Source organism: Lissotriton vulgaris, chromosome 6 (assembly GCF_964263255.1).
Source record: "Lissotriton vulgaris chromosome 6, aLisVul1.2, whole genome shotgun sequence".
NCBI lineage: Eukaryota > Metazoa > Chordata > Amphibia > Caudata > Salamandridae > Lissotriton > Lissotriton vulgaris.
In genome coordinates, this window is record NC_141694.1 from 1,761,320,480 (window position 1) to 1,761,348,041 (window position 27,562).

At 47.1% G+C, this 27,562-nt stretch overlaps 1 protein-coding gene across 11 annotated transcripts in view; it reads right to left on the reverse strand.

The window, feature by feature from the left end:
* The window catches only part of HMBOX1 (homeobox containing 1), a 490,629-nt gene that overhangs the window by 172,903 nt on the left and 290,164 nt on the right, over positions 1-27,562 (reverse strand). For 6 of the 11 annotated variants that reach the window (XM_086928002.1, XM_086928003.1, XM_086928001.1 and 3 more), the window contains exon 5: positions 14,804-14,869. The exons of the other annotated variants lie outside the window; for them this stretch is intronic. In XM_086928002.1, the coding sequence (XP_086784128.1) occupies positions 14,804-14,869 (66 nt within the window). The remainder of the gene's footprint in view (positions 1-14,803; positions 14,870-27,562) is intronic. 11 annotated transcript variants of the gene reach the window in all.

Here is a 27,562-nt window from a genome sequence, read left to right on the forward strand (position 1 = left end):
ATATTTTAAAATCCGGGAAGTTTAAACCCCCTTTTTCAATTGGGAGTTTCAAATAAGCTATTGATCTACGAGCTTTTTTATAGCTCCAAATATAACTGCTGCAAATACTCTATATGTTTTAAAATATAAGTTACTAAGTTGGAGGGGGATAGATCTAAATAGGTAAAGTAATTTTGGTAGGATCTTCATCTTTATCAAGTTTATTCGTCCTACCAGGCTCAAAGGTATTTTATGCCAGTTTTTTAAAGATGCAGTTATTTCCTTAAGGGGTCATAGTTCAATGCAACAATTTTATCTGTATCTGCTGCAAGCTTGACTCCCAAATAGGTAGCATGAGTACAAAGTCCTGTTATTGGTTGAGCAGGTTTGTAGTTGGCAATTACTTGAGTTTTGTCAACATTTAATTTGTACCCGGATATCTCTCCAAATTTACTAGCCTCTTTAATTATCTCTGGAAGTGCCGAAACTAAATCTGTTGTAAATATCGCTATATCAGCGAAGGCGGTTATTTTCAAAGTCTTGCCACCATGATGTGTTGGTATTATATTATCTATAGCAGATAGTGCATTTAAGAATGGTTCTAAGGCTAGAACGAAGAGCAGGGGTGATAAAGGGCACCCCTGCCTTGTCCCCCTTTTAACTGCGAAGTTGACTGAATTGGCTCCAGCATAGCTAACTGTTTCTAATGGCAGTTCATACAATGATCGGACCCATCTAAAAAATTGTCCCTGAATGCCGAATGCGTTCAACACCGCCCACAGGTATTCCCACCCCACTCGGTCGAACGCTTTCTCCGCGTCTAGCATAACCATTCCGAGTGGGGTGGGGATAGTCGAGGCTACATCAAATGCAGTCACAGCAGTATTAATGTGAGTAGTGGTGTCTCTCCCCACCACAAACCCATGCTGTTGGCAGTTCACTAAATCAGGCATAATAGGGGCTAGACGATTAGCGAGAATTTTGGCAAAAATCTTGGCATCAGTGTTTATTAATGAGATGGGCCTGTATGAACCTCGGTCATCTGGTGGTTTACCTTTTTTTTAGAAAAAATATTATTTTAGCAGTTCTTCAAGATATAGGAGCACTTCCTGTTTGACCTACAGAATCTATCACCAAGTGAAAAAGCGGTATGAGATCTTTCTCGCATATTTTGTATAGTTCTATAGGCAAACAGTCCTCTCCCGCCGCCTTGCCTGAAGGCAGTGCTTGGATGGCAGTCTTTATTTCAGTAATGGAGATCTTAACACCAAGTTACTCGATTGTTTCCGTTAGAAATCGATTGGGCAAAAATTTACTTAAATAATTTATAATTTCTTCTTGAGAGGGTAAATGATCTGGAGTATATAAATGACTATAGTATTTAGCAAATTGCTCTAAGATTTGCTCTGGTTTATTATATTCGATTGAGTCTGACCCTTTTATTGATTTTATAATTGTTTTAGCCTTTTTATCAGCTACCTTATAGGCCAAAATGTTGCCGATTCTATCGCCCCCTTCATATTGGGCTAGTTTGTATCTATGAATTCCGGAACTAAATTTCTCCCTGAGAGTCTTTTTTAATGCCGACCTCAATGAAGCCAATCCTAATCTCAGTTCTTCTATATTTGTCCTCCCTTCTGTAGCAGCATCGATCAGTTGTTGTTCAGCTAAAAGAATACTAGATAGAGTTAGCTCATCTGCCCTCAGTCTTTCAGCATTTTTCCTTAGAATGTATTGTTGCACATAGCCTCTGATGCTGCATTTACATGCGTCCCACACGAAATTAACTGAGGTTGAGTGAATATTAAGTGTTATAAATTCATTTATATGTCCTTTAATACCCATGACAAATTCGGCGTCTGTAAATAGATACCTAGGGAATGTAAACTGTCGGGGGGATTGCTCTTTGGTAAGGGTTTTAAATTCGAATAGTATGGGATTGTGATCGGATGTGACTCTCGGGCAGAGTTCTATATTGCAATTATCCACAATTCTATCTGTTGCCCATACCATATCGATTCTGGAACAAACTCTGTGGGGGGCCGAATAGTATGTATATCCTGCTATGGTAGGATGCTTAATGCGCCAGACATCTTTCAAATTATGTACCCTACCCAATTCCACTATAGCTGCTCTAACTCTACGCATCCTTATTGTGTTAATTTTACTTGTGGAATCCTTCTTATAATTCATAACGCAGTTGAAATCTCCCATTATAAGTAGTTCCCCCTCCCACTCGAGTAATTCGATGCTTAGTTTCTCATAAAGTTTGGGTTCGTCAACATTAGGGCCATAAACCAAGCAAAATACATAATATTTTTCTGCAATTTGCACCTGAGCAATTACCCACCGTCCCCTATCGTCAGCAGCGGTTTTAGTAATAACCATTCTTATATGCTTCTGTTTCAAAATGGCTACTCCCCGGATTGATGCCCCTAGTGTTGAACAAACAACAAGATCGTAGCCCATTTGAGATAAAAGTTTACGATCTTGAAACCCAATATGGGTTTCGGAGATAAGTGCCATGTGTGGTCTATACAAATTCATTTCTTCTTGCACCAATCTCCTTTTATCCTTACTATTGAGGCCAGCAACATTCCACGACAGACATCTAAAGAAAAACATTAATTGAAACTACATTCTTCATAATCCTCTGTATTATATATCGTTTAATGTATAAGAACACAAAAGCTTTGTGATTGTATAATGGCAATAGCTTAAACTTTTGAAAATAACTTTTGTGTATTTTATTGTGATGAAAATTCAAGAACAGAAGTGAAATATTAACTTTTTTGTGACATTTGTAATAAAGCTTGAAACATTGAGAGAACATATTTGAATGAGTGATGCTGTGGTGGTGCTGAATGATGCTGTATGCTATGCTATGTTTTGTTTTGCTATCCTATGTTTTTTTTGTTATGCTATGCTATGTTTTGCTACCCTATGCTTTGATTTGTTATGCTATGCTGTGTTTTGTTAGGCTATGCTATGTTTTGCTATGCGATGCTTTGTTATGCTATACTATGTTTTGTTACGCTGTGCTATATTTCATTGTGTTTTATTATGCTATGCTGTGTTTTGCTATGCTATGTTTTGTTGTGGTTTGCTCTGTTTTGTTATCTTATGTTATGTTTTGTTTTGCTATACTAGGTTTAGTTTTTCCATCCTATGCTTTGTTTTGTTATGCTATACTATGCTTTGTTATGCTATCCTATGCTTTGTTATGCTATCCAATGCTTTGTTATGCTTTGCTATGCTATGTTTTGCTATGATATGTTTTGTTATGTTATGCTATGTTTTGTTATGCTATGCTTTGTTGCATTTTAATATGTTATGCTTTGTTTTGCTATGCTTTGTTTTGTTGTGCTATGCTTTGTTATGCTATGCTATGCTTTGTTATGCTAAGCTTTGTTTTGTTAAGCTATGCTGTGTTGTGTTATGCTAAGCTATCTGGTATTGTGTTTTGTTATGCTATGCTATGTTTTGCTATGCTTTGTTTTGTTATGCTCTGCTTTGTTGTTTTGCTATGCTATGTTTTGTTATGCTATGCTATGTTATGCTATGTTTTGTTATGCTATGTTTTGTTGCGTTTTAATATGTTATGCTTTGTTTTGCTATGCTATGTTTTGTTATGCTATGCTATGCTTTGTTATGCTGTTTTGTTATGCTATGCTAAGCTTTGTTTTGCTATGCTAAGCTTTGTTTTGTTATGCTATGCTGTGTTGTTTTATGCTAAGCTATGTTGTATTGTGTTTTGTTATGCTATGTTTTGCTCTGCTTTGTTTTGTTATGCTCTGCTTTGTTGTTTTGCTATGCTATGTTTTGTTATGCTATGCTATGTTATGCTGTTTTGTTATGCTATGCTTTGTTGCGCTTTAATATGTTATGCTTTGTTTTGCTATGCTATGTTTTGTTATGCTATGCTATGCTTTGTTATGCTGTTTTGTTATGCTATGCTAAGCATTGTTTTGTTATGCTAAGCTTTGTTTTGTTATGCTATGCTACGTTGTGTTATGTTAAGCTATGTTGTATTGTGTTGTGTTATGCTATGTTTTGCTATGCTTTGTTTTGTTACGCTATGCTTTGTTTTGTTATGCTATTTTTTGTTGAGTTTTGTTATGCTATGCTTTGTTAAACTATGCTGTTTTGCTATGCTTCATGTTATGCTATGCTTTGTTTTGTTATGCTGTGCTATGCTATGCTTTGTTTTGTTATGCTAGGTTTTGTTTTGCTATCCTATGCTTTGTTTTGTTATGCTATGCTATGTTTTGCTATCCTATGCTTTTTTTGTTATGCTATGCAGAGTTTTGTTATGCTATGCTATGTTTTGTTATGCTATGCTGTGTTTTGTTATGCTATGCTATGTTTTGTTATGCTATGCTGGTGAGGGTGTGTGAGGGTGTGAGAGGGTGAGTGATGGTGTGTGAGGGTGGGAGGTGTGACTGAGGGGGTGTGAGGGTGAGGGGGTGTGAGGGTGTGAGGGGGTTTGAGGGTGTGAGGGGGTTTGAGGGTGAGGGGGTGAGGGGGTGTGAGGGTGAGGGGATGTGACGGTGAGGGAGTGTGAGAGGGTGTGAGGGTGAGGGGGTGTGAGGGGGTGAGGGGGTGTGAGGGTTGTGAGGGTATGTGAGGGTGAGTGATGGTATGTGAGGGTGAGTGGTGGTGTGTGAGGGTGAGGGTGAGGGGGTGTGGGGGTGTGAGGGTGAGGGATTCAGGATTGCAACATTGTATTCCGTTTGCAAGGCTTTCAGTTTAGTGCGAATTGGAGCAGCCCTGTCACTGTTAATCTTACAGCAAGCTGATGTATGAAGAGTGTATTTGGTTAAGCTTAACGTGCCTGGCAAAACGGTTGTTGAAATGTATACGGATGACAAATGTGAAAAGAGATGGAGCTCGAGAAGATAACATTGAGACAAAGTCGCAATAGGTACAATGGAAAAACTTTTGCATTTTAGTGACCCCTCGAAAATTAAAGGCAATATTGGCCTTTCTTTCGGGTAACTGCATTCATTTAAAATGGAATGCCCCTTGGAACTGAGTAACAACATATCGAAATGCATAATGTGTTGAGATTACGTGGGTCAAGAAGACTGGCAATGTTGGTTTGGAAGATGGGATATCATTAAGCATGCATATGAAATTTAATCTTGGTAATAAATGAGAATCACCAGGGTTAAGAACTGTTTCTAATGGAGAAGTTGTTTCAGGCAAAACTCTGCCATTGCAGTGCCGTCCGTCTGCGCTTACTTTGCCTGGTTCATGCGTACGCAGCTCTTCCAATCTAAATTGGTCTCTGCGCCGAACTTGGTAGACATGTGAGTGCGATAATAGAACTACAACTCCCAAGACACACAGGAAATAAAGCATGGATAAAAGATGCCCAGATCTTCACTACTGTAAAAATTGCCTTGTTACATTCGAAGTTTTGTAACATGAGGAGGTGCAAAAGTAATGCACAGAAAAAAAGTAGTTGGCACGTGAAAATCAAAAGAGCCGAAAACATGATTTAAAAGCTTAAACCTCGGTACCTCAAAACAAGAAACTTGGGCTGATTATAAGTTCTAAATCACTCGTTACACAGTAAAGTTCTAATTAATTATTAGGTTGCAATCTTTTCTTACTTCGCTTATACTGAGAGCCAGACTGACTAGCAAAAAATAGACTAATTATTTCAGGGATTATTCGCATGAACTCTGAACGGAGATAACAAGTGAATTGAATCCGGGCGCACAAAACACGTGGTTAATGCTAGCTAGATATTATCTTACGTATTACATAATCAAATTAATGTCACCTTAAGAACATGCTACACTATTTACCTCAAGTTTGTATTCTGTATCATCGTAAATAAACGCTTACTGAAAAAAAAAAGGAGACAATCAGAACCTCGCATACTGAAACAAAAAGGAGACAATCAGAACCTACAAGCCATGGGTGCTAGCACTGTCTTGTGCTAAATAAGAAAAAAAAATAACAGGCGTCACATTTGTTTCTTAAAGGTGGAGCATCCGCGTGCGGGGAGAGACAGTGCTTTAAGTGGGTCGGATCCTGTTGGATCGCAGACCCGACAGTAAATAAAATAAAACCAGAAACGGCCTGCTGACCGTGAAAGTACGGCCGGCCAGCCGTGAATAATTAGGGGAGGAGCAGCCAGGAGAGAGCAGGAGCAGAGGTGCCAAGCATTGACCTTAAAGCGCACGGGCACAGCATCAAATCGCCAGTCTAGTTAAAGTCTGTTTAAGCCCATATAGTCTTGCAAGCTCAATGCATGCGCATTGACAGGCGAAACCTAATAACCAATGGAAGCAACAGGCTCTAAGGCCATTGTAAGGTAATGGTATTGCCACAAAAGGTCTTTCACAATCAGACAGATAACAAAGCTGTGTGATACGAGAAGTCTAAAAATGTGCTCTGCAATTTGGATGTTTCGTTTTAGGTTTTTGTTTACCATTCATGAGCAACCGGTTGATGAAATAATGAATAGTGTTGGACTTAGCCTTTTTTGCAGGGTCCTCCCTGAACTTTTTGCCTTCCTCCTGTATTTTGTCTGACCTGTTTTTGTTGGTTTTATAACTCTGGGCACTTTACCACTGCTGATCAGTGCTAAAGTGCATATGCTCTCTCTATTATAAATTAATGTATGAATCAGTGATTCAATGATTGGCTGGTTTGGTTTACTTGTCAGACCCTAGTACAGTGCACTGAGTGTGCCCAGGGCATGTAAATCCAAATGCTGCTAGTATGGTTGCAGCACTGATTGTGCCACTCACAGAAACAGCCTGTAAAATGTGTCTAAGGTCTGCCATTACAGAGCCTGTGTGCAGTCTGGTACTGCCATGCTGACTGGGCAAGGGCACCCACTTGCCAGTCTCTAAACCTTCCCTTTTCTTCATATCAGACACCCCTATGGTAGACCCAAGGGCAGGTTGCATTGTAAGTACAAGGTAGGACAAGCCCTGGTGTGTGTGGCATGTCCTAATAGTGAATTACAGCCATTTTCGTTTTTCACTATTGCAAGGCTAACTGTTCTCCATAGGCCAGAATGGGCAATTAGATTATTACATTCTATAATGCTAACCGACTCAGGGAACACAGTAGAAATTCGAGTTTACTATGCCTGGACTCAGAATGATAAAATGCATCTTTTAGTGAAGTTGGTTTTAACATTCTGTGTTTGAAAATACCACTTTTAGAAAGTAGGTATTTCTTGTCTAACTATCCAAAGCCTGCCTCTGCTAGGTTGTGTATTCCTTGTCTGGTGTTTTTGAGTGATAGGGCTGGGGGATTCCAGGAGACATAATGAGTCCACCCAGTGGTGAATAGAGAGATCTGGATTTAGATGGGAGGGAGGAGTTGCACCTGGGACCTGAATAGGACTGTGCCTTTCCCCCACAGTGCTGGCTCCACCCCCTGTGGTGCGCCTGATGTCTCTGCCCTGCACTGTGAAAGGAGAGAAGGAATCATGTCAACAAAGTGCTCCAGGGCTGTGCTTTCCCTCCACAATGCTGGCTCCACCTCCTGTGGGGTGTCTGATGTTTCTGCCCTGCACCTTGAAAGGAAAGAAGGAGTCATGTCAACAGAGTGCTCCAGAACTGGTTTGGACTGGGTAAAGGCCCATCTGCCCTCAGAGGACAAAGGATTTTGGGGTGAAAATATTGGGACCCTGATCCCAAGAAATTAGATCACTTTTGGGACTACAAGAAGAAACCTTTGCTGAGGAGAGGAACCTGAAGAAACTGAGGAGAGACTACCCCTAAGCTGAAGTGCTGCTTGGGGGATTGGCCTGCAGTGGTTGCCTGACTGCCAAAGGAAGGGGAAAGGAACTTTGTGTGCTTTATTTTCAACTTGTGAAGGATCTCCAAGGGCTTGGAAAAGAGCTTGCCCCCTGACCGAAGTCACAGGACCAGTAGACTTTGTGGATTGCTGCTAGAAACGCTGTTTCAGTGGCTACAGAGGCAGGAAGCTGTGACTGACTCTCACGACCGGCCTGGTGTCCTGTAAGCACTGCATCGAACAACGTCGCCATCGAACAATGCAAGCTCTGAGCTCACCGACTCCGTCCTGACGCCGTCACCGAGCCGTTGCCTGCACAGCAACTTGTGAACACCGCGACCTGCAACGCCTCGCGGTCCTTGCAAGAGTGCCTTGAACCAACCATCCAGATATACAAATATTTTTGCACCTTAATTTCTCAAAAACTACTGAACAGATTTACACCAAATCACAAAAAGCACGCTTTCTGTATCAAGGTTTAGCTTTCTGCCTAATTTTCGGAGTCTCAAGTTTTTACATAAAATTGCATGGGGAAAACCATTTTTGGGCCCTCCAATCCTTTTTTCAGCTCCTGTTTCACAGAATATCCGGGAACTTTCCAGTACGGAGCTGAGGATGATGAGACTTGGTTTTAGAAAGTTTCATGAAGATTCTTCAAACAGTGTCAAAGTTATTAGTAAACCAAAAAAATCAATTTCCTATGGAAACGTTGTCCTAACTACAACTACCCAGTGGTGACTGCCATTAAATAATGTATACATACATACATATATCAGGAGCGGAGCTCAGTACCCTACTGATCAAGTTATTATGCCTTTCAGGGCATTAGAGTATTACTCTGGGCAAGCTCAGACTTCCTATTGATGGAGGCAGCCTTGGAGCATCCGACTTTCGTACCTATTACTACGCAGCCCAACTACAGCATTCTCACGGAATCTCAAATTAAACTTGCAACTCTGAATGGTGCCCTTTATTCCCTTGTTAGAGGACTTGCATGTTATTCTTTACAACTTGAGCATCCCATGTAAACTCTAGCTTGTGAATGGTCTCCACTTTACTTCTTCACTGATTTAGACTATGACGAGTTCTACTCTTTGGTGAAAGTTTATCCACTGTTGCCTGCGGAACACATGGATTGTAGACCTCTGATGCCTCCTCTGCCACATTACTGTCCTGCTGATCTATGAAAGGATTATACTTTCCTGTTCTAACCAAAATTTGTGCTGGTGGGAGATGTATTAGCTATGAACTGTTATACGAGTCTATAGATATATATGATATATCCTCTGACCTGGTATCTCAATCAGAAGTTTTATTACTTTGCACTCAATGAAATATGATCCAACCTCCCTAATCTTCTGCCCTACTGCAACCAATCACCCTATTAACCACATAAACAAGCTCTGATTTATACAATGCATTCAAAACAACCGTTCAAAATAAACTCTAGCTTGCATCCAATCAGGCACACTTGCCCCATCATGCACGTATTCAACAAAGGCAACCAGGCCTAGTTCTAGTTCTAGCTTGCATCAATCAAAGCCAAAAAATCACTACCAGTGCCCACATAAGTGATGCCAAAGTGTTATTCGATGCAATAAATGTAAAACAAAGCTCTGACAATGCAACTATGCTCTGCAGCTATTGACAGCCAGAATAAGGATAAAAGCCCAGAAGGTCTATCGGTCATATTTTGTACTGGTACTGTAAGTTTCCCATGTGAAGTGAAGCAATCAAATGTGATCCGGAAAGATGGGTGTATCTTTACCCTCTACAAAGGGAAAGGTTGTTTAGATCACGGACCTCAAGGATGGGGCAGAATTGTAGACCATATTTTATAAGAGGTAAATACTGGTTGTAATAACAGAGGTCCACCTCAGAGGGTGGGACCTTCTCTACTGCTCTCACAAGGAGGAGATTCTTGACCACCCACAGAAGAAGACTCTGACCAAGACAAAGGTGGTATAAGTTGAGGCAGCTTGTGGACTTACAGACAATACTCTTTCTGCCCCATGGAATGAACCATTGAGTTGTTGGTTATTTGAATGCACTTGTGATAGTGCAGAGCTATCTCTCCGCCGGAATCAAGGGAACCTCTTTGAAAGGAGCCACAGTGGAGGCTGAGCCATGGGGAAGTAATTCAAAATCATAGTCTCATCGGAAGTAAAAGACTTGTTTTTTTCCCCCAGATGAGTCACACAGGTACACACTGACTGTTAGGAGACATAGATGTTAGACGGGTAAGCTGCCATTGACCGTTGGCATAATTGAGTTTGACTTAAAACCAGAGCACTTAGGTAAATTCTTAGAAATCTGAAGCAAGGGTCTATAGAGTGAAAAAACACTAAGGGCCTACTTACGATGTCGGTAGGAAAGGCTCCGAACGGCATTCGGATTCTCCTAAACAGAGTCAGAACCTATTTTTCCAACCAACTCGGAAACATTTCTGACCGACCGATCACGATGGAAGGTAACCACTCGGTTTGTCCGACTCTGTTCTGACCGGCATTTGGAGACTCCAAGTCGGTCGGAGCCGAATGATACAGCTCTATGGACCGTGTTTCCAACTGATGTACTACAATGTGGTATTCGGACAGCTTTTCAAAATCGGTTTGTCCGACGTGAAAAGACTGTCGGAAACGGACTTTGGGGGCCCGTAGAAGGCCCCCCTTCACCCAGAGCCCTGTGTTGTTGGTTGAAACACAGGCTCCCATTTTGGTCAATGGGAGTCCAACCAAACGGTGTTCGTAACCATCGTATTCGGTCGTCGGACCACCCAAACCTGAGTCAGTTGTAAATTATTCCGACAACGAGTTGGTAGGAATGCTTTCCGACTGACATCGCGATGAGGCCCAAAATATTTCAATGCAAAAGATGGGCTGGAAGGCCAGTGTACAAATTAATTAAATTGGGAGACAAGCAGATTATGACCCACAATAATATGTACACAACCGAAAACTCTCAAGAATGCGCAAATGCTTTGGAGAAAGGGGCTAGGCTCGCATATGATGTACACACCTTGTTTCCTTAAATAGCAAATGAAAACAGTTTATTGTCCCTCCCAGTAGGTGGGATCGTCTCCACAGTTTGAGAATGGGAACTAGCAAGGAGCAATATGTTTAAATTAAGTTGGTCCCTGTAACTCAGTCAGGAGAAGGGGGGGGTAAAGAGGAGCATTCATCTGAACTACTAACACTTCTGCAGGATGCTCCTATGAATTATGGGGGTGTTAAAGGGGATGATCTACAACGTCAATAGCTGCTGACAGGTGAAAGAGTGGTACAAAAGGGGTGGTGATAGGTTAAAGAGCAACAGCATTTAATGGGATCACGACTTTAAATCCTGTAGAGTAATCCCAAATGTTCTGTAGGACTGTTTGCATATCAAGGTCAGGTTTCTTGCTTTGGCCTGAAAGATGGCATTTTTTCAGATGGATAGAGCGCCCTGGATATAATGCCAGTGGATTTGTGTTTCCAGGATGGTTTCATATGGCAACTACTGTGTATAAATAACAACATATATATGATATATAAGATATCACATGATTATATATATACATCCACCGGGCAGGCCCATCATTTCTGCCAGAGGCAGTCTTCTTGAACACACTTCTGTCTATATTGACTATTTTTAACAGGGGTATGTGCACAAATTAGGATCATACATTCGAGATACTGGGGACTTTTTAACAAAAATAAGAGACGTGGAATGGGTCCAAGGTGATTGGCTCATAGCATTGGATATATCATCCCTGTATACCAGCATTGCGCATAGTGACGGCATCAGAGCAGTCGAACATTACTTATCAAAAAGGGATCTAGAATTTAAAGATCACAATGTAATGCTTCTGAATATGTTGCAATTTTGTCTTGACAACAATGTGTTTTTATTTAACCAACAACTTTATCGGCAATTACAGGGAGTGGCAATGGGGGGCAGCTTCTCCCCTAGCGTCGCATGTTTGCACATGGGAGGTTGGGAGGAGCTGGTCCTGGGCCAAGAATACCAACACAATATCCACAACAATTTAGTTGCTTGGTATCGTTTTATTGACGATTTGCTGGTTATTTGGAGGGGAAGCGAAGAAGAAGCATTAAAATTCATTGATGATATTAATGTCAATTAATTAAACTTGAGATTTACTGCTACCCTAAGTCAGGACACCATAATGTTCTTGGATACTGAACTGTATATAAGTGATGGGCACCTAGAATCCAGAATTTTCCGAAAGCCTACTGCTGGTAACAGCATACTGCGAGTGCACACCCGGCACACTTGGTAGCCTCCACGGAGAAAACACTAAAACCTATAGGGATGGGTTCACTGACCTGCAACATCCCATTACGCAGGTATTAACCTGCAAGACTGAATTTGCGGTATATATCCTGCAATGCCCCTGCCTATTAAGATACGTGGGCAGCACCAAACATGCTGTTCACAAACGTATCCTTCAGCATTTACGTGCAATCACTAATGGCGATAACACTTATCCGGTGGCTCGTCATTTCAGAGAATACCATCAAAGTAACAATGCTACCCTGAAATATTGGGTGATTGACTCAGTGAATGCCAGTAGAAGAGGAGGTGACAGAGAGGCCAAATTAAGGAAGCTGGAAACAAAGTATATCTAGTTGCTCAACACTAAGACCCCTGGGGGCCTTAATGTGACCGAGGATCTTTATACATGTTTACCACGAGAGTTCTTGAACTATGACAGAATATACAATGTCTCCCATCTGTAAGCCTCAACAGTAGGAACCACCCGGCTGGGAGTGGCCACAAGAGGACGAGGAAGTTAGAGACATTATGGGAACCCAAAAACAAAAAACTGATTTTGCTGCTACTTTTAAGCAATATTGATTATTATCACTAAAGGACATTTTAGGAACTAGATGGACTGTGCGGGTCCTAATTCCCGGTCAGTCCTTTTACTTGACCATTTAGTAGACACTTATTTCACTTTTATCACAGTGTATGTACAGAATGAAAATTTCCCCTAGGCTTTTAAAGGGTGGTTGACAACATTGTGGTTGAGCGAGTTTTAGGCTGTTTTTAATATCTTTTAAATACAATATTGTATATAAATAGCAAGCACGTATTTGACTGAGATAATTTTATCTAGTGTTGTCAAATCGTGCTTTGATATTTTACAGTGTTCTTAGTAACGAGTTTAACTATGTGAAGCCATGCGATTCTTTGCACAGACGGAAGATATCTGCACAATCAGCTGCTATGAATTTTGACCATATTAGTTTTGCACTGTAGCATTATTGTACAGATAGAAGGGGATCAGTACTCCTAACCGGATATGGTTTGCACAAATGCGATGTTTTGCACAAACAACTGCACTGAAAGCGATATTTGCACATTAAGAATGTTACACTTGCACTTTATACAGCTATTGGTCTAGCAGAATGCTAAATGCAATTGATATCGATATGCTTGTACATACATATATCTATAAAAAAGTTTTTGGGGAACTATTTAAGATAGCATTGTACCCAGAAGTGAGGGAAGATTGGGTTTATACAGTCTACCAATACAATGTATTTAACTGTGATATCTCGTTTTATCCACAATGTTATAAATGTCGACAGTTTAATTCATTACTAGACTGTCAGTTGTTGTGAATTTGGTATTTTACTTTAATTTGTATATAGCACCCAAGTAATACTCTCAGAAATACAACTGCTATATAAGCCTAGTATGTTGTCTATGTTCATACACAGCCCTCTCATGTAACGTCAATGAACCTATCACTGGCACTTTTAATAAGGGCCAACCATGCACTAGAACATTGTCATGTGAACAAGGCTCTTGGAGCCGAAACGTCATGAGACTACCTGCACTAGAAAATAAATAACGAAATCACTTAATTGGTCCGTGTCGTGTACTTTGTATCCTGGCTGGTGTGACTCCAGAGCGTGAAACAAGTGACGGAGTATATATATATTCAACATCCAAAAGCGGTAAACCAGAAAACTGATAACTAATTAACAGGACTTTCCACCAAGATAGGAGAGTGGCAATTAGCTATCAGTTCTATGTTAGTGGATGATCCAAAATGGGTTGCTTAAGTAGTGGGATGACTGTAGCAGTTTTTAGTAATTTACTGTTTTATAAATGAATGACGATTTATTCCCGGGCTATTCTGCTATGGTTCACTATCTGATTGCAGCAAAATGTTAATATACTTCTTTAAATATAAATCATTACCCAAAGGTAGCCGAAATGTGCTTTGGCTACTGAGAATATAATAAAATAGGGAATAAAAAAAAAAAAGAAAGGGAACATAAGGTTGGAGCCTTGAAAATCTTGAGGATAGTCTCTGCTGCTACAATTCACAGCATAAAAACATAAGTACTTATATATACCACTGAGAATCAAGGTAATGTATAAAGTCCCTGGTAAGTCTCGAGATGACTCGAGACCAGAATTAAAGGGACTGATTAACGTAATAGCTTCTAATGCATGTCTCAGTTGTGTAAGACTTAATCCTACCTTCCATACAACAGCTTCTTGAAAATGCATTCTGACATGTCATTGCATGGGTTGCATGTTGTTTTACAGGTTGGGTTAATGCAATCAATTTACTCAATCCATTGTACCGTACTCAAACCAGAAGTGTGTAGAAGCCGCTAACTCTAGTCCCCTGCATGTCACTGGGCAAAAGACTAGCATCAAACAGTGGGAATAGACGCCCTTTCCATTCAGGGAGTAGACCCAAAACAAAATCAGAAAATAAAGGAGAGATTCATTTTAAACACATTATGCAATTGTATAATAAAACTACTCGAAGAATAGAACAACGAAGTTGGTCACGCAACCTTAAGAACTTATTAACAAAAAATATTTTGAAAGAAATCGTAAAATAAGATTTTTGCAGAGAGCCCACAAATGTGTGTCTTACGCTCTATCAAAGATTTCAATTAATATACGAAGAAAGGCACCCAGAAACACTGCAGGGCCTACATCCACCAATATAACTTAGTATAATTTAGGAAACCATAACCTAACGTTCTAATATCACATTCCTAAAAGAAACTTTTCTCACCAGGAAAGAAGCAAAGAAGTTGAAAAGGCCGTGGGTGGTGCTGGTCTACTCAACATCATGTTCTTCCTAGGCAAGAAAAGTAATAGTTCTAGTTAGGAAATGTGTCCCCTCAGTGATAAATACCCAAGCGAAGCTAACTTCGATTTAGCGAACGGTACATGGAGGAAATGTGTTAATATGCAACAGTTAAGTTTTATTTACAAAATGTAATTCATTTGTAACTGGCAAAGAAAGAACAGATATCGAGAGGGAGAAGGATTTCCTTCAAACAGACTTTTCAGTTTCATAATCAACTGGAGGCTTACAAGTCAAACCACAAAAACTCAGAAAGGGATGGTGACTGGCTCCTTTATCAAGAATTCTATGTTTCAACGTGTCTTTAGTTCCACAATACCAGTGAGACAAAAAAAATATCTGTGACCTCATGTAATCTCTAATCACATTCTCATAAATTTATATTAGAATAAATGACATGTGGCAGATGAGACAATTTAAACAGAAACAAATTAATAAACAAATTAAAAGAGTGAATTGGCCTAAACTACACACAGAAGCAGAACATGTGTAAGGCATTATAACCCACTTATGGGAAGCAAATATGAAAAAAAGGTAAAATATAGAGACAAGTAAAAACATTTGATGGTGCCAGGAAAGTAATGTAGCTAATAGTATATTAGCAAAGAATATATATATTTACTGACCTGTGACAAACGTTCTCCATTTTGTGTCTTCTAGAGATTACCATTCGCTGCCTGGAGGAACATGATTTTAAGACTTTTGCTACCCTTCTTAACTAAGGACATCCGACTCTGCCTGCTGATCAATGTGGCGAGGTCCCCACTTATTGCAAGAAGGCGGTTTGGACAGATGTGGTTTATTCACCAAACCAAACTCATTCTAGAGGATGGGGCCGAAGGAAGGTGAGACTTGCATTGCCTGTTATATGACAGGTGTAGGAGTAGCGTAGACTGTTTAGAGCTGGGGATTTCTCCTTGCTTGTTGGGGTTTTGGCAAGCTTTAATTTGCTGGTCCTAATCATGAACAATCTAAATACCAAACACGAAAATAGCTGAAATGTGCGTTTCTAAAACATTGTAGGTAACCGTGTAATAACAAGGTTTATATTTTTTCTTTGTAAGTCTGGTTACCACTGGCATGTTAATTAACATTAAAGACAGTATAGTTGTTCCAAGTATTAAATATGATAGATGTGTGGTACATGTGTAAAGGTTCCAGACAGTTTTAAGAAAGTGCATCAACATGAAAAGGGCACATTTATACCCACTGCCATCTGTACTACACACTCCCATTTCAAGTAAGCTCTAACTGTAGCAAACAGAAATTGCCACAAAGGGCACTTTCCAACTACATACAGAAGGATTCTATTTTCATCTTCAGGTCTCTTATGTATGTGAATTACTGTGCTCAGATAAAGTAGTAATAGTAGGGTAAAGAGACCACAACAATATGATTCTAGCACTTGACAGCCACAAACAAAGACTGTGAATTAGTTAGATAACTTGCTTTTGAATCTGGCTGTGAATATTAATGTACCTAAAAAGTGTGGATCCTAAAGAGTAGAAAAACAAATTCACTGCACCATCTTTCATATATGCCAAACCAGAAAGTAGTTGTTGAAACATTAAAATTGAGCCATGAACAGCTTCACTCAGGCAATGAAGCATCTTTTTGAAAGGTCTTTGGCATCTAATTATAAAGAGTTATTAGCATGATTAGTATTATTCTACATTGATAGATCTGTAGCTAAGGCCTCGGAAGCCTACTAATAAGCCACTGACATTGTTCAGTCTACGAGTAAATAGTGTGTCAATCTTGGACTTAATTGCATTAGAGGTAGAACTGAAACTAGCAACCCACGAATGATTGGTAATAAAAACCCTGTACTGCATCTTTCGATTCATAAATAGAACAAGTATGACCTCAATCACTATGAAAAATGAATCTCATGTTTGTTTAATTTGTTTGAAATCGCATAGGCAGCTCCTATAATGATGAACTTGTTACTTACCTTCAGTAAAGCATTATCTGGTAGAGACAATATCTACCTGCAGATTCCCTACCTTTGAATTCCCCAGGCGTCAGGCTGGATCCGGAAACTTTTGAGTGAGCAGTACCACTGCGCACTGTTGGATGGCTTCGTTCGGGTCCACGTGACGTTGTTGCAGTCACCTGTATAGGCACCACCTAGGCACGCAGACGTCAGATCCTTTTCACTTTTTCCAGGCCAGAAGCAGAGTCTGTAAGGAATCTGCAGCTAGATACTGTCTCTACCAGATAATGCATTATCGAAGGTAAGTAACTTGTTCATCTGTTAGAGACTTCTAGTTTCAGATTCCTTACCTTTGAATAGATACCCAAGCCATACCATTCTGGCGGTTGTCTGCGGACAGATTTTGTACACAAAAAACTCCGGATGGGATTGATTCCTGCAACCCGACTGTCCAGGCAGTAGTGCTTGGCTAATGTGAGCAGAGATGCCCAAGTTGCTGCCTGCCAGATATCCAGGACTGGGACACCCTGAGCCAACGCGGTGGGCGCAGAGTTCCCCCTGGTAGAATGGGCCCATAAGCCCTCAAGAGGCTGCTTCCTAGCCAGGGAGTAGCAGATTTTAATACAGATAACAACCCAGTGTGAAATCGCCCGCTTCTGCACTGCCCAACCTTTTTGAGCTTCCGCATAACCCCCAAAGAGTTGGTCGTCCACCGGAACTCTTTTGTGCAGTCAAGGTAGAACAATGACGCTCTTTTTGGGTCCAGGTGGTAGAGACGCACCTCTTTCTAAGAGGGATGCGGAGAAGCAAAAAAGGTGGGCAGAGGGACTGATTGACACAGATGGAATGGGGTCACCATTTTTGGTAAGACTGAAGCACGAGTGCGAAGCACCACCTTATCCACAAATGTCATCATGTAGGGACGCTTGCATAACAAAGCCTGCAATTCACTCACCCTCTGGGCAGAAGTTATTGCCACTAAAAAGGCTGCCTAGATGGTAAACAACCAGAGGGGACAATTGTGCAATGGCTCAAAGGGAGCACACATAAGGTATGTGAGACCAAATTAAGGTCCCACTGTAGCATGATAAAGTGCGGGTGGAACCACATGTACAAGCCCTTTTAAGAACCTATTTACAATAGGGGACATGAATAAAGAGGATTGGTCCGGCAGCCGCTAGAAAGCAGACAGAGCAGAAAGATGCCCCTCGAGAGGACCCAAAGCAGAGCCCTACTGGGCAAGGGTAAGAACAAGGAGAAGAATAGTAGATAGAGAAGTGGAAAGAAGGTTAATCGACCTTTCTGTACAATATTTTACACATTTTTGCCAACGGCAGGCATATACCATCTTACTGGAGGGCGGCTTGGCCGCCAAAATAACATTACATACTTCGGGAAGAAGGTTGAAAGATATCAACTATTGCACCTCAATCTCCACACAAGGAGGCAGAGAGTTGACGGGTTCAGGTGAAGGACCCTCACCTGCTGCTGCGCCAGAAGATCTTCACGAAGGGGCAGCCTGATCGGAGGATCCGAGCTCATTCGAAGAAGTTGCCGATACCAGACTCTCCCTGCCCACTATGGAGGCATAAGAATGACTAATGACTTGGGCTTGTCATTCTTGATCTTCTTCAGAATTCTGGGCACAAGTGGTATGGGCGGAAAGGTGTACAGGTGGCCTGAACTCCACTCATGATGAAAAGCGTCGCTGAGCAATAGCCGCCTTGGAAACTCCTGCATGCAAAACTGCTGACGTGCGTTCTCTTCAGAGGCGCATATATCTAACCAAGGCTCTCTCTACCGCTGAAAGAAACCTTGCGCCACCTCCGCATGGAGATGCCATTTTTGATCTGCTTGGCATCGATGGCTGAGTTTGTCCACCTTAGTGTTCAGAGAACCTGCCAGGTGTTGAACCCTGGAGGGACGCATCCGTCACAACTACGTGCTCCGGTTGGGGTAGGGAGAGGGGCCTGCCACTGACCCAGTCGCGGTCCGTGAGCCACCACTGCAGTTGTCTCGCAGTGCCCTCCGAGATCAGGACATGATCGGACAGGTTGCCCTGATGCTGGGCCCACTGAAACTTCAGGTCCCACTGCAGAGCCCGCATCCGCCACCTGGCGTGACGCACCAGAAGGATGCAGGAGGCCATCAGTCCCAGAAGCCGCAGCGTCAACCTGACCGAGACCCGGGATAACGGCTGGAAGATGGGAACCAGAGCCTGAATATCCCGAACCCGCTGCTCGGGTGGGTAAACCCGAAACTGCGCCGAGTCGAGAACCGCTCCGATGAAGAGGAGCTTCTGAGAGGGACACAGGTGTGACTTCGGCACATTGATGGAGAACCCCAGCAAGTGCAGGAGGTCGGCCGTAGTCTGGAGGTGGCTGACGACTGTCTGGGGCGAGCCCGCCTTCAACAACCAGTCGTCGAGGTAGGGGAAGACTGATACCCCCTGCCTGCGCAGATGGGCTGCGACCACCGCCATCACCTTCGTGAACACCCGTGGGGCGCTGGTAAGGCCGAAGGGGAGCACGGTAAACTGAAAGTGCTCTTGGCCTACCGTGAACCGCAGGTAACGCCGGTGGGCCAGCAGGACGGGGATGTGGAAATAGGCGTCCTGCAAGTCCAACGCTACCATCCAGTCTCCTGGGTCCAGGGCAGCCAGGACCTGAGCCAAAGTGAGCATCTTGAACTTCTCCGTCCGGAGGAAGCCGTTGACGTTCGGCAGATCCAAGATAGGGCGTAGGCCCCCTTTGCCCTTCTTGGGTACCAGAAAGTAGTGGGAGTAACAACCACGTCCTATTTCTGGCCCAGGAACGCGCTCGACGGCCCTCTTGGCCAAGAGGGCCGAAACCTCCTCTCGCAGAAGTTGCAAGTGATCCCCCGACACACGGTGGTATTGAGGTGGCATGGATGGAGGGGATGACTCGAAGGGGAGGGAGAAGCCCCTTCGGACAATTTGCAGCACCCACCTGTCCGAAGTGACTGTATGCCAGTGGGAGAGGTGATGGCGAACCCTGCCTCCCACAGGCGTCACATGGGCCTGAAAACTCGGACTAGGAAGGTTTTGAGGCAGGGGCTGCTGAGGGAGGTGTGGACTGGCCTCGCCGCTGTCCCCGACCACCGCCACGGCGGTTCCCACGTCCGTCACCGCGTTGCTGTACATTCTGCGGCGCGTGGCTGACGGTACGTGGTGGGGCGCCCCTTCCGTGGCCACGAAAGGAGCGAAAGGCACCCGATTGCTGGCGTGGGGCCGTAAGGCCCAAGGACTTGGCCGTGGCCCTGGAGTCCTTGAAACGTTCCAGCGCATGGTCTGCCTTGTCGCCGAAGAGGCGACGGCCATCAAACGGCATGTCCAGGAGGGTGGCCTGGACATCGGCCGAGAAATTGGCGGACCTCAACCAGGCGTGGCGTCGAACCGCCACCATCGCCCTGCCCAGTGAGTCCGTAGTATCCAGCCCACACCGGATAGAAAAGCGTGCTGCATCTCGGCCGTCCGCCAGGGCTTGGCTGAGTTTAGCCTGGACCTCCTCCGGGCATCTAGGCAGCACCTCCGCAACCGTGTCCCACAGGGTGTGGGTGTAGCGGCCCAAGAGACAGGCGGTGTTCACAGACCGCAGCCCTAAGCTCACAGACGAGAAAACCTTCTTCCCGAACTGTTCATATCTCTTGGATTCCCTGTCGGGCGGGGCCGACGGGAATGCGGTTTGGGAGTTTGAGGCCTGGATGACCAGACTCTCGGGGGTGGGATGGGTGGACAAAAAGCATGGGTCGCCCGGTGCCGGGCGGTAGCGTCTGGCCACGTTCCTGTCCACAGGGGGGCCTGTGGCGGGCTTGGACCAAGTGCCCAGAAGAACGTCACACAAGGCCTCATTGAACGGCAGGAGGGGCTCCGCGGAGCCTGACTGCTGTTTGAGGACCTCGGTGAGGAGATTAGTCCTCACGGCCGCGACGGGGAGCTGAAGGTTTAAGGCCTTAGCTGCCTTCGTCAACACTACGCTGTAAGCAGAACCCGCCTCCGAAGCCACAGTCGGGGGCGACGTAAATCCAGTGTCTGGCGAGGTGTCAATACCACTGGCCTCCCCAAGCTCATATGTCCAGTCCTGCTGCGACTGGCAATCACGTGCCAGAGGGTCCTCGGACCCCTCCCATTGCTCCTCGTCACCTGGCTCCTGGAGACCAGGATCAACAGCCAGGGCCTACTCGTGGAGATAAAAGTCTCCAAAGGCCGACGGAATCGGCGCCCAGCAGCGCCCTTCCGACTCCTGAGTAGGACCGTAGGAAACATTGGGGGCGGCAACCACATCGGCTGCCGGGGACGACACCTGAAGGGACGGCGCCGGCGAGGTCGTAAGGTCGACCGGCGAGGCCCCGGATCCGGAGCCGGATCCAGCGAGGTCGTGCGGCGCCGGGACCGAAGTCGCCAGCGGCGCCGGGGCCGAAGCACCCGACGTCGTCGGGGCCGAAGCGCCCGACCCGGAAGGACCTCCAGACGGAACCGATCGGCCCGAAGGCGCCACGGGAACCGACTGAGGAGGGAGGGCCCTCATGGCCATGAGGTACCTCTCGACCTCCTCCTGCGACGCGCCGTGCCCAGGGACCCGAAGGTGTGGGGCAGGCGGCGACGCTTGCGACTCCCGCGGAGCCGCGTGGGCGGTGTTGCCCGAGTCCCCGGCCGCATCGTGCGAGCGTCTGGGCGGGTCGGAGGATCGATGGTGTCGCTCCGACCTCTCATGCCTCTTACCTGAGGACTTGGAACCAGACGATCGGTGTCCACTCCCGGAACGTCGATGACTCCGACCTCGCGACCTGTCCCTCGACCTCCCGTGGGACCGGGACCTGGAGCGGCGCGGGCCGACTGCCTCAGCTCGAGACGCTTGCGGGACCGCTCCCGCCTAGCCTTCGACGTCAGGGCCCGGCAGTCGGAGCAGGATCGATCGTCGTGGTCGAGGCCTAAGCACTTCAGGCACCGGCGATGGGGGTCCGTGACCGACATGAGTCGGCCGCACTTCGAACAAGGCTTGAACCCGGGCATCCCTGGCACCGATAGTCGAGATAGTCGACTAAAGAGAAGATCAAAAAGGATCAAAATTTTCAGTCAAAAAGTGACTGGGGGTAGAACTTCTTCCGGATCTGCGCTAGCTGGCGCGGAAAAAAGAAGAACTGACGTCAGCGCGCATGGGCGCCGTCTAAGTACTCCGACGACGTCATCCCGGCGCTCACGACGCCGACGACGGACGCGGAGCCGCAGACGACGCCTACCGGCGCGCAGGGGTATTGCTACGCAAAAGTTTCCGGATCCAGTCTGACGCCTGGGGATATTCTAAGGTAAGGAATCTATCACTAACGTGTCTCTTTCAGATGTTCTAGCTATGTCCAGAGACGCAGGGCCTCCTGACAAAAAGTCCACGCCTCACCCCGCCCTGCTGGTTTCAGTACCACATGGCGGTGGTGTTGTCCGTGAACACCTGCATTAACTTCTCCTTGAAAGAGGGAAGAAATGCTTTCAATGCTAGTCAAATCACCTGAAGTTCCAACAAAGTGATGTGGAGCCCCGACTCCACAGGAGACCAGTGTACTCTGATCTCCACCCCTCCCATATGACCACCCCATCTGAGGAGTGACGCATCTTTCACTACTGTGAGATTTGGTTGGGGAAGGGAGAGGGGTCTGCCACTGACCCAATCTTGGTTCATCTATCACCACTGCAAGTCTTTTGCAGTTTCTTCCGATGTCTGTACCACATCAGAGAGATTCCCCTAATGCTGCGCCCACTGGAGATTCAGGTCCCACTGCAGAGCCGGCATATGCCATCTGGCCTGATTCACCAACCGGATGCAGGAAGCCATGAGTCCCAGCAGCTTCAGAGACATTCTCACCGAAATCCAGGATATGGGATGTGTTGGACAGGCCACATGAAGGGCTGCTCCCTCCCCGCAGGCCAGGGCCCAAGCCCCGGCCCTCCAGGTGTTACCCACAGAAGCAACCCGCACCCCGTCTCATACGGGACTCCTGCCCCCGGACATCTCTGTATCATGGGGCCGAACCACTACCGGCTCCCTCGGCCGGCCCGGCCGCCATCTTGGACACTGCACCACGAGGCCGCGTGGCCTCAGCTCGACCCTAACCCTGGGCCTGGCCAGGCCCGACATCCCGGCACCACCATCCACCCAGGAGGTGAGCGGACCACTTGGCAGGTCAATGGGAGGAAGAGGTGTCGATGGCTCTCCCCCGCCAGGTGCCGATCGCCCCCAGCCTCCCCGGGCGCTGGCTCCACCCCCCTGCTGGGTGTCTGGACTCCCTCATCCTGGACCTCCCGACCTCCAAGTGCGAGGGTCCGGACATCAAAGGGCGCCAGACCTATAACTGGGGCAGCTCCAGAGCAGGAAGGCAGTTGTATCTTGGAGTCGAGAGACACCGTGAAGAACTCATCCTTGACGGACTACTGGCGCTGCCGTAGCCCTGCCTTGTGAACTATCGTCCTGCCTGCTGGCGCTGCCGCAACCTTCTGCATCCTTCATCCTCGTCGGGACCTGCTGGCGCTGCCGCGGACCGTTGTAACTACCACCTTCACCGGGACCTGCTGGCGCCGCCGCGGACCGTCGCTACCTACAATCATCTCGGGACCTGCCGGCGCTGCCGCGGCCCGTCCACCTAGAACGCCGAGCTCGAGGATTGTGAGCTATCCATCATATCATCGCACCTACCAGATTGGTAACAAGACTGTCCCGCTACCCCCTTTCCCAGCCAAGAGACTAAAATCGAGGGGACCACTGAGTCCTGACCTCCTTGTACCATTCTATCGTACCTAAAGATTGCTTATAAAGAACGTTAACCCTTATCTTTGTGTGGTGTACATCTGTGGGGGGGAAGTTACTCGTCTGTACGATCGCTGGAGACGGCTCTCCCCGGAGACCTCTCCCCTTGCCCTCGGCCGACCCTCCCGGTCCGTCTAACATTGCTGGCCAGCGGCGCGATCCGAATCAACGCGTAATCGTACAGAGAGTAGCTCACCCCACGACGAAACCACAATGACAACCAAAGAGAGCGGATCCACCGAGAAATTCCAGATGGAGAGATTGGAAGAGTACAGCCATCGTGAGTTGAAAGAATTCTGCATTGAACTAGGTATTGCTACCACCGGTCTGAGCACTAAAAACTATTTCAAGCACGCCATTGAGTCGTGGGCAGAAACCGGGGCCGCCAGACCCCCGGACCAAGACATTGCAGCATCAGAGAGGAACACCACGGCTCCCGAGGAGCGAAGAACGGGTCTTTCGCAGGAAGAGATCCAAGAGAGAGAAAAGAGCAGACTGCATGAGTTAGAAATGGCACGGCTCAAAATGGACGGTGAACTAAAATTAGCCGAACAAAAACTAAACCTGGAACACCTGCGGCTCCGAGAAGAACGGGAAGAAAAACAGAGACAGAGAGAGCTTGAAGAAAAGAGACTAGCGTACGAACACGAGCGCAAACTGGCAGAAATAGACCTACGGAAGCAAAACAAAGAACTGGGGGTGCCCGAGCAACCGCGCACCCCGGGAGCGACAGAAAAAAAGGTCCACATCCCCAAGGATGCCGTCCGAGAGTATTTCCGAGATGACGACATACAACAGCAGTTCAAGGCCAACGAGATCGCCATGACCTCCCACCGGATCGACCGAAGTGACTGGGGAGCCGGTCTATGGGGGAGGTTCGTCAATGAAGGCCGCGATGCCCTGTTACAGCTCCCAGACCATCTGATGACCTCCTATGATCACATGAAGGCTGCCCTCCTCACCCGATATGGGCTCACACCCGAAATGTACCGCCAGAGGTTCCGAGACTGCACCCGGATCCCGGGTACAACTTGGGTGGAATATGTAAACTATTTCAGCCGAGCCTTCGAGGGTTGGATCAAGGGGAGCCACGTAACGACCTACGAGCAACTTTTTAATCTCATGGTGTGGGAGCACCTCTCTAACAACCGCTTCGTCGAGCTCAGGCAGCACCTCCTCGACAGTAAATTGACTGACCCATGGCAGCTCGCCGCCGAGGCTGACCGGTGGGAGAGCACCCGAGTAGGCCGGAGTGGGCCAAACGAACAGAACCGGAACAACCAAGGTCAGCACCGTCCCCGAGGAGGAGGAGGAGGCCAGGGATGAGGAAGAGACACCGTCCCCGCCGCTCCCGCTGCCAGCACCCCGCCCCCGGCCAGCCGGGGCAACCCCCCGATGCGCCCGGGGTTCCGAGCCAATGTCACGTGTCACCGGTGCCAGCGAGTCGGCCACTACGCCAATGACCCGAACTGTCCACAGAACCAAACTCCGAGGCCCCGCCAGGGAGCTGCCGCCTCCCTGGGGGGAGAACAAATCTCCGAAGAACAGGAAGAGTGTGAACAAGAACAACAAGAGTGGGAACCTGCCGCCATGGTCCTAGCGTGCCTAGGGGGAAGAGACATGGTCCCGCGGGCTCCCCTACCCGCCAACACCAGAAAATATAGTCAGTGGGTGAACATTAATGGGCGCAGGGCCGAAGCTCTACGTGACACAGGGGCCAGTGTGACGGCCGTCCGCTGTCACCTGGTGACCCCAGAACAGATCCTGCCGAACATTCTCTGCCCCGTCCGTTCAGCCGACAATTCGGAGAGTCTGTGTCGGATGGCCTGCGTCCCCTTCGAATGGGGAGGAGTCTCCGGCATGTTGAAGGTGACGGTCCGAGATATGCCCCCGTGGACTGTCTCCTGGGGAATGATCTTGAGAGTTCCCCGTGGGCCGCCGTAGAAAGAAGAGAGCACCTGGGGATGTTGGGCCTCCCGGACTGGGCGTGCGTAACCACCTGGTCCATGGCCGCCCGTTCCATCCCCCGACCAGAAGAACCAGAATGGCCAGCACCTCCTCCACCGATCGCTCCAGTAGAGGACACCGACCATACCGACCCCCCAGAGCAAACCCCCGAAGGGCTCGCTCAGCCCCAGGACCTTCCCGACCTGGCTCAGTGGCGTCAAGAAGGGGGCCCACCCAGGAACAGTTCCGTCAAGAGCAGAAGACCTGTCCCTCCCTCGAGGGACTCCGCCAGCAAGCCCTCGCCCAGAGCGCAGGAGACGCCACCGGAGCCCATTGGATCTATTGGGACAACGACCTGTTGTATAGCGAACAGAGAATCGCGGAGTTAGGGGCCAGTCGAGTGTTGGTGGTGCCCCTCCGTTTTAGAGACTTCTTGTTAAATTTGGCCCACGATGTCCCTCTGGCTGGACACCTGGGTCAGGACAAAACCTACAGTCGCCTGGTGACCCACTTTTTCTGGCCAAAGATGAGAAACGACGTCCTCAACCACTGCCGGTCCTGCCCCACGTGCCAGGCCAGCGGGAAGAGCGGCCGCAAACTTAAAGCACCTTTGCAACCCTTCCCAGTTGTCACCACCCCGTTCGAGAGGGTGGGAATAGACATTGTGGGGACCCTGGACCCCCGAACAGCACAAGGACATCGGTTCATCCTGGTACTGGTGGACCACGCCACCCGCTACCCCGAGGCTGTTCCCCTACGAACTGTAACAGCCCCGGTGGTCGGCCGGGCCTTAATGGGGATCTTCTCCCGGGTGGGCTTCCCCCGAGAAGTCGTCAGCGACAGAGGCACAAACTTTATTTCAAAATATATGAAATCCCTCTGGCAACAGTGCGGGGTCACCTACCGATTCACGACCCCCTATCACCCTCAAGGAAACGAACTGGTCGAGCGGTTCAACCGCACGCTCAAGGGAATGATTGGGGGGTTGGAAGAGCCCCTCCCTCGCCAGTGGGATGTGCTACTCCCGTGCCTCCTCTTCGCATATCGAGAAGTCCCCCAGAAGTCCCTCGGCTTCAGCCCTTTCGAACTCTTGTACGGACACCCTGTGCGAGGGCCCCTCAGCCTAGTCAAAGAAGGTTGGGAGATGGCCCCCCTGAAGACCCCTCCAGACGTCTTCAAGTACCTCCTGACCCTACGCAATCAGACCAGACGATTCAGAGAAATGGCAAAAGCGAATCTTGAGGCCAGTCAGGAGGACATGAAAAAATGGTACGATCGAAATGCCTCCTCCATCGAATTCGAACCTGGCCAACAAGTGTGGGTGATGTCCCTCACCGAACCGTGTGCCCTGCAGGACAAGTGGACGGGGCCCTTCAAAGTGGTCGAGCGCAAGAGCCCCGTCACCTATCTCATCAATATGGAATCTTCCCGGAACCCCCTCCGGGTCCTCCACGCCAACAGACTCAAACCCCACTTTGTGCGCTCGGAGCTCAGCCTCCTGATGGCTACAGACAGTGGAGCGGAAGAAGACTCCGAGCCTCTCCCTGATCTCCTAAAGACCTGTGAGAAAGATGGTTCCGTAGACGGGGTCCGACTCTCAGATGCCCTCACCCCGGAACAGCGCCAAGGCTGCCGGGACCTCCTGCTGCAGTTTGCGACCCTGTTTTCCCTCACCCCAGGGGTCACCCTCTGGTGCTTGCACGACGTGGACACTGGGGACAGTCCCCCTATCAGACATCGGGCATACCGCGTACCAGATCGGGTACGGGCCTGCATCTAAGAAGAAGTGTCAAAGATGCTCACGCTCGGGGTCATCGAGCCCTCGGACAGCCCCTGGGCCAGCCCGGTCGTGCTGGTCCCCAAAGCTGCTGCCCCCGGCACCACTCCTGAGCTCCGATTCTGCGTCGACTATCGGGGCCTGAACGCTGTCACCAGAACCGACGCTCATCCCATCCCCCGAGCAGATGAACTGATCGACCGCATGGG